Genomic DNA, 8752 nt, shown 5'->3' with positions numbered 1-8752 from the left:
TCCAGCTTCAGTTTGAAGTGATTGTGTTAGTTGTGTGGTTGGCAAGCTCCTCTGAACAACAGTGTCCAGCTTCAGTGTGAAGTGATTGTGAATGTAGTTAGCTCCTCTGAACAACAGTGTCCAGCTTCAGTTTGAAGTGATTGTGTTATTGTGTGGTTGGTTAGCTCCTCTGAACAACAGTGTCCAGCTTCAGTTTGAAGTGATTGTGTTAGCTGTGTATGGCTAGCCTCTGAACAACAGTGTCCAGCTTCAGTTTGAAGTGATTGTGTTAGCTGTGTGGTTATTAGCTCCTCTGAACAACAGTGTCCAGCTTCAGTTTGAAGTGATTGTGTTAGCTGTGAACAACAGTGTCCAGCTTCAGCTTGAAGTGATTGTGTTAGCTAGCAACAGTGTCCAGCTCCTAGTTTGAACAACAGTGTCAGCTTCAGTTTAGCGAAGTGTTATGTGTGGTTGGTTAGCTCCCTCTGAACAACAGTGTGTTTGAAGTGATTTGTTAGCTAGCTCCTCTGAACAACAGTGTCCAGCTTCAGTTTGAAGTGATTGTGTTAGCTGTGTGGTTGGCTAGCTCCTCTGAACAACAGTGTCCAGCTTCAGTTTTGAAGTGATTGTGTTAGCTGTGTGGTTGGCTGGCTCCTCTGAACAACAGTGTCCAGCTTCAGTTTGAAGTGATTGTGTTAGCTGTGTGGTTGGCTAGCTCCTGAACTGGAACAACAGTGTCCAGCTTCAGTTTGAAGATGATTGTGTTAGCTGTGTGGTTGGCTAGCTCCTCTGAACAGCAGTGTCCAGCTTCAGTTTGAAGTGATTGTGTTAGCTGTGTGGTTACATAGCTCCTCTGAACAACAGTGTCCAGCTTCAGTTTGAAGTGATTGTGTTAGCTGTGTGGTTGGCTAGCTCCTCTGAACAACAGTGTCCAGCTTCAGTTTGAAATTGTGATTGTGTTAGCTCCTGAACAACTGTCCAGCTTGGTTTGAAGTGCTAGCTCCTCCTGAACAACAGTGTCCAGCTTCAGTTTGAAGTGATTGTGTTAGCTGTGTGGTTGGCTAGCTCCTATGAACAACAGTGTCCAGCTTCAGTTTGAAGTGATTGTGTTATGTGTGGTTTAGCCCTCTGAACTGTGTCCAGCTTCAGTTTGGTGATTGTGTTAGCTCCTCTGAACAACAGTGTCCAGCTTCAGTTTGAAAGTGATTGTGTTAGCTTCTGTGTGGTTGCTCCTCTGAACAACAGTGTAGCTCCTCTGAACAACAGTGTCCAGCTTCAGTTTGAAGTGATTGTGTTAGCTGTGTGGTTGGCTAGCTCCTCTGAACAACAGTGTCCAGCTTCAGTTTGAAGTGATTGTGTTAGCTGTGTGGTTGGCTAGCTCCTCTGAACAACAGTGTCCAGCTTCAGTTTGAAGTGATTGTGTTAGCTGTGTGGTTGGCTAGCTCCTCTGAACAACAGTGTCCAGCTTCAGTGTGAAGTGATTGTGTTAGCTGTGTGGTTGGCTAGCTCCTCTGAACAACAGTGTCCAGCTTCAGTGTGCTGTGTGTGGTGAGCTCCTCTTGTGTTAGCTGTGTGGTTGGCTAGCTCCTCTGAACAACAGTGTCCAGCTTCAGTTTGAAGTGATTGTGTTAGCTGTGTGGTTGGCTAGCTCCTCTGAACAACAGTGTCCAGCTTCAGTTTGAAGTGATTGTGTTAGCTGTGTGGTTGGCTAGCTCCTCTGAACAACAGTGTTTTGAAGAGAGAGCACATTGTCCATGCCAGGTGAAATCACGCCTCATCAGCTCATTCTTATGAATGTATCCAAAATAAATGTCATGACAAAACAGCTTAGAAATGCAAATGGAGCTTCTTTGTTGTTATTCTGGCTGCACTGTTTGACGTGACTGTAAGTTAGCCGTAGTTGGCCAGCTAGCGAGCAAGGGACAAGAACGTTGCCAGTCAGTATGGCAATAGAACATGTAGAACAAATGTCTGGCCCATAGACAAAAATCCTTAACGACTGGGTCACACCTCTGGCTACCGAACCAACAGCCGGCGTGGGTAGCAACACTAGATTTGTGTCGGGACAGTATCTCTTGGAAGGATGAAATGGTATGAATAAATTCATCAAAATAAAGTTTTTAATGAAATTATGGCAATAATTATTTGGTGCATAAAAGTGGTAATGTTTTTTGAAGGTGGTCTTTGGAGTATATATTGGCACGGTTTTCCAGTATACACCAATATATCCTCCAAACACCACTTCTCAGGCATTATTAATTCACTGAGTTAGTCAAGAGTCTTTCGAGGGAGAGAGAGACATAATGACAGTTTTTGTTAAAAACGCTTTATAGATATGCCATTATTTGATCATTTAATATTTCACAGGTTTATAGTCTTGTCATGATTTGATCATTTGATCATTCTCAGAAGTAGTGTGCACATATTCAACAATTTTCTGGAATCCCAGTTGCTGGGTATAAATATGTAATATAAAAGGAATATCAATTCTTAGAAATACATTAACATGGTTTTATACGCCCTGGGCTAGTCTCCTTCAACAGACTCATGGTGCAGTGAGAGAGACTAGGTTTCAACTGCCTATACCTCGTTTACTATCAGTCTGACGAAGACCTACTGGCTGAAACGTTCAATTAACTTCAAGTAACTATATAGGAGCATTCAACATATAGTACAGTAACTATATAGGAACATTATGCATATATTACAGTAACTATATAGGAACATTCAACATATATTACAGTAACTATATGGGAACATGCAACATATAGTACAGTAACTATATAGGAACATTATGCATATATTACAGTAACTATATAGGAACATTCAACATATATTACAGTAACTATATAGGAACATTCAACATATATTACAGTAACTATATGGGAACATTCAACATATATTACAGTAACTATATAGGAACATTATGCATATATTACAGTAACTATATAGGAACATTCAACATATATTACAGTAACTATATGGGAACATGCAACATATATTACAGTAACTATATAGGAACCTTATGCATATAGTACAGTAACTATATAGGAACATTCAACATATAGTACAGTAACTATATAGGAACATTACATATAGTAACTATATAACATTATATAGGTAACTATTAGGAACATTATGCATATAGTACAGTAACTATATAGGAACATTATGCATATAGTACAGTAACTATATAGGAACATTCAACATATATTACAGTAACTATATAGGAACATTCAACATATATTACAGTAACTATATAGGAACATTATGCATATAGTACAGTAACTATATAGGAACATTATGCATATATTACAGTAACTATATAGGAACATTATGCATATATTACAGTAACTATATAGGAACATTCAACATATATTACAGTAACTATATGGGAACATGCAACATATAGTACAGTAACTATATAGGAACATTATGCATATAGTACAGTAACTATATAGGAACATGCAACATATATTACAGTAACTATATAGGAACATTATGCATATATTACAGTAACTATATAGGAACATTATGTATATATTACAGTAACTATATAGGAACATTCAACATATAGTACAGTAACTATATAGGAACATTATGCATATATTACAGTAACTATATAGGAACATTCAACATATATTACAGTAACTATATAGGAACATTCAACATATAGTACAGTAACTATATAGGAACATTCAACATATATTACAGTAACTATATAGGAACATTCAACATATAGTACAGTAACTATATAGGAACATTCAACATATATTACAGTAACTATATAGGAACATTATGCATATATTACAGTAACTATATAGGAACATTCAACATATATTACAGTAACTATATAGGAACATTATGCATATAGTACAGTAACTATATAGGAACATTATGCATATATTACAGTAACTATATAGGAACATGCAACATATAGTACAGTAACTATATAGGAACATTCAACATATATTACAGTAACTATATAGGAACATTCAACATATATTACAGTAACTACTGTATAAAACAACATATATTACAGTAACTACTGTATATAGGAACAAAAAGTAAAGACTGGGGCTCCTTTTATTGGTTTCATAATTACAATCACCTGTATCTCTCTCTCTCTCTGTCTCTCTCTCTCTCTCTCTCTCTCTCTCTCTCTCTCTCTGTCTCTCTTTCTCTCTCTCTCTCTCTCTCTCTCTCTCTCTCTCTCTCTCTCTCTCTCTCTCTCTCTCTCTCTCTCTCTCTCTCTCTCTCTCTCTCTAGGTTGCCATGACAGTGCGATGGCCCTTCCCAACGGTGGATGTCCCAGACCACCACCACTACACCCTCGGGTCCGTCATCCTCGCCGTCGGCATCACAGGCATGGTTGGAAACTTCCTCGTAATGTATGCCTTCTGCAGGTATGAGATCAATCAATCGCTAAATCAACCAACCAATCCATCAATATGGGTTGTTATATAAAACAGGTACCTGCCTTCATAATAATGTTTTCATGCTTCTTTAAAACCCTATAATGTTTGATTGAATCTGTTGTGTGTTCATACACACGAGTGTTCAGGCTACAACAGCAGTAACAGTTGGGCCATAGCTGCTATTGCTAATGTACTCCTTCCTTCGCTATTAATGACATTCAATTGAAGGGGCTTTATTGGCATGGGATTCAACGTTGCCAAAGCAAATGAAATGGATCATAAACAAAAGTGAAATAAACAATAAAAAGTGTTCCAAAGAATAAAGACATGTCAAATGTCACATTATGTCTATAAATAGTGTTGTAACGATGTGCAAATAATTCAAGTACAAAGGGACAATAAATAAACATCAATATGGGTTGTATTTACAATGGTGTTTGTTCTTCACTTGTTGCCCTTTTCTTGTGGCAACAGGTCACACATCTTGCTGCTGTGATGGCACACTGTGGTATTTCACCCAGTAGATATGGGAGTTTATCAAAATTGATTTGTTTTCAAATTCTTGTGTAATCTGGAGAGTGAAATACGTGTCCCTAATATGGTCATACATTTAGCAGGAGGTTAGGAAGTGCAGCTCAGTTTCCACCTCATTTTGTGGGCAGTGTGAACATAGCCTGTCTTCTCTCTCACGGACCATTCTCCCCCTCCTTCCCTCCTCTTCCACTCTCTCCATCTCCCTCTATCTCTCCGACTCTTCTACTCTACCCTCTGCTCCCTCACCCCTCCCTCTCCCCCCTGCCCCTCCCTCCATTTCTATCTCTCTCCCCCGCCCCTCCCTCCCTCCCCTCTCTCCCTCTCTCCCTCTCTCTCCCCCGCAACTCCCCCCTCTCTCTCTCCACCTCCCCTCCCCCTTCTCTCTCCCCTCTCTCTATCCCCCACCCCCTCTCTCTCTCCCCACCCCCTCTCTCTCCCCCTCACCTCTCTCTCTCCCTCTCTCTCTCTCCTCCCTCTATCCCTCTTTCCCCCCGCCCGCCCATCCCTCCCCCTCTCTCTCTTCTCTCTCTCTCTCTCTCTCTCTCTCTCTCTCTCTCTCTCTCTCTCTCTCTCTCTCTCTCTCTCTCTCTCTCTCTCTCTCTCTCTCTCTCTCTCTCCTCCCTCCCTCCCTCCCTCTCTCTCTCTCTCTCTCTCTCCCTTCCTCCCTATATCTCTCTCCTCTCTCCCTCTCTCCCCCCTCCAGGAGTCGGAGTTTACGTACTCCAGCCAACATGTTCATTATTAACCTGGCGTTGACAGACTTCCTCATGTGTGTGACTCAGACCCCCATCTTCTTCATCAACAGCATGCACAACAGGTGGATCTTTGGAGAGAAAGGTAAACCATAGAAATGGGATTATGGGAGAGAAGGGCAAATGACTTAATAGAGGTTTAATGACAACTAATAAAGTCCATCCACTCCTGCAGCTTTGGCTGTTAATTTGTTTGGAGTCTCTCTCTCTGAATGACATTGTATTGATGGTATATAATTGGCATCTCCACTCATCCTCAGCTGAATCGATCTGTTTTCCTTTGATGAACTTCATGCTGAAAGCCTCTTAAAGCACATTTTAGAGGAGAACACACACACACACACATTTTAGAGGAGAACACACACACACACACACATTTTAGAGGAGAACACACACACACACACATTTTAGAGGAGAACACACACACACACACACATTTTAGAGGAGAACACACACACACACACATTTTAGAGGAGAACACACACACACACACACACATTTTAGAGGAGAACACACACACACACACACATTTTAGAGGAGAACAGAACACACACACATTTTAGAGGAGAACACACACACACACACACATTTTAGAGGAGACACACACACACATTTTAGAGGAGAACACACACACAAACACACATTTTAGAGGAGAACACACACACACACACATTTTAGAGGAGAACACACACACACACACACACATTTTAGAGGAGAACACACACACACACACACATTTTAGAGGAGAACACACACACACACACACACATTTTAGAGGAGAACACACACACACACATTTTAGGAGGAGACACACACACACACATTTTAGAGGAGAAACACACACACACATTTTAGAGGAGAACACAAACACACACACATTTTAGAGGAGAACACACACACACACACATTTTAGAGGAGAACACACACACACACACATTTTAGAGGAGAACACACACACACACACACACATTTTAGAGGAGAACACACACACACACATTTTAGAGGAGAACACACACACACACACACATTTTAGAGGAGAACACACACACACACACATTTTAGAGGAGAACACACACACACATTTTAGAGGAGAACACACACACACACATATTTTAGAGGAGAACACACACACACACACACATTTTAGAGGAGAACACACACACACACACACACACACACACATTTTAGAGGAGAACACACACACACACACACACATTTTAGAGGAGAACACACACACACACACACACACATTTTAGAGGAGAACACACACACACACACATTTTAGAGGAGAACACACACACACACACACACACATTTTAGAGGAGAACACACACACACACACACATTTTAGAGGAGAACACACACACACACATTTTAGAGGAGAACACACACACACACACACACATTTTAGAGGAGAACACACACACACACATTTTAGAGGAGAACACACACACACACATTTTAGAGGAGAACACACACACACACACATTTTAGAGGAGAACACACACACACACACACATTTTAGAGGAGAACACACACACACACACACACACACACACACATTTTAGAGGAGAACACACACACACACACACACATTTTAGAGGAGAACACACACACACACACACACACATTTTAGAGGAGAACACACACACACACACATTTTAGAGGAGAACACACACACACACACATTTTAGAGAACACACACACACACACACATTTTAGAGGAGAACACACACACACACACACATTTTAGAGGAGAACACACACACACACACATTTTAGAGGAGAACACACACACACACACATTTTAGAGGAGAACACACACACACACATTTTAGAGGAGAACACACACACACATTTTAGAGGAGAACACACACACACACATTTTAGAGGAGAACAAACACACACACATTTTAGAGGAGAACACACACACACACACATTTTAGAGGAGAACACACACACAAACACACATTTTAGAGGAGAACACACACACACACACATTTTAGAGGAGAACACACACACACACACACACACATTTTAGAGGAGAACACACACACACACATTTTAGAGGAGAACACACACACACACACACATTTTAGAGGAGAAACACACACACACATTTTAGAGGAGAACACACACACACACATTTTAGAGGAGAACACACACACACACATTTTAGAGGAGAACACACACACACACATTTTAGAGGAGAACACACACACACACATTTTAGAGGAGAACACAAACACACACACATTTTAGAGGAGAACACACACACACACACATTTTAGAGGAGAACACACACACACACACATTTTAGAGGAGAACACACACACACACACACACACACACACATTTTAGAGGAGAACACACACACACACACACATTTTAGAGGAGAACACACACACACACACACACACATTTTAGAGGAGAAACACACACACACACACATTTTAGAGGAGAACACACACACACACACACATTTTAGAGGAGAACACACACACACACATTTTAGAGGAGAACACACACACACACATTTTAGAGGAGAACACACACACACACACACACATTTTAGAGGAGAACACACACACACACACACATTTTAGAGGAGAACACACACACACACATTTTAGAGGAGAACACACACACACACATTTTAGAGGAGAACACACACACACACATTTTAGAGGAGAACACACACACACACACACACACAGAACACACACACACACACATTTTAGAGGAGAACACACACACACACACACACACATTTTAGAGGAGAACACACACACACACACACACACATTTTAGAGGAGAACACACACACACACACACATTTTAGAGGAGAACACACACACACACACATTTTAGAGAACACACACACACACACACATTTTAGAGGAGAACACACACACACACACATTTTAGAGGAGAACACACACACACACACATTTTAGAGGAGAACACACACACACACACATTTTAGAGGAGAACACACACACACACACACACACACATTTTAGAGGAGAACACACACACACACACACACATTTTAGAGGAGAACACACA

The 8752-nt window shown here is 40.7% G+C and overlaps 1 protein-coding gene across 1 annotated transcript; it reads left to right on the top strand.

Annotated features, from left to right (window-relative positions):
• Positions 1–4254: 4254 nt before the first annotated feature.
• On the top strand, positions 4255–5794 carry LOC124029985 (melanopsin-A-like). Its single transcript, XM_046341511.1, has 2 exons — positions 4255–4385; positions 5635–5794. The coding sequence occupies exons 1-2, from the start codon at positions 4255–4257 to the stop codon at positions 5777–5779; spliced, it is 276 nt and encodes a 91-aa protein (XP_046197467.1). The 3' UTR covers positions 5780–5794.
• Positions 5795–8752: the final 2958 nt, after the last annotated feature.

This window comes from Oncorhynchus gorbuscha, unplaced genomic scaffold (genome assembly GCF_021184085.1).
Source record: "Oncorhynchus gorbuscha isolate QuinsamMale2020 ecotype Even-year unplaced genomic scaffold, OgorEven_v1.0 Un_scaffold_8622, whole genome shotgun sequence".
Lineage (NCBI taxonomy): Eukaryota > Metazoa > Chordata > Actinopteri > Salmoniformes > Salmonidae > Oncorhynchus > Oncorhynchus gorbuscha.
Note: the sequence above shows the minus strand (reverse complement) of the source record. Positions and strands in the feature narration are given on the sequence as shown.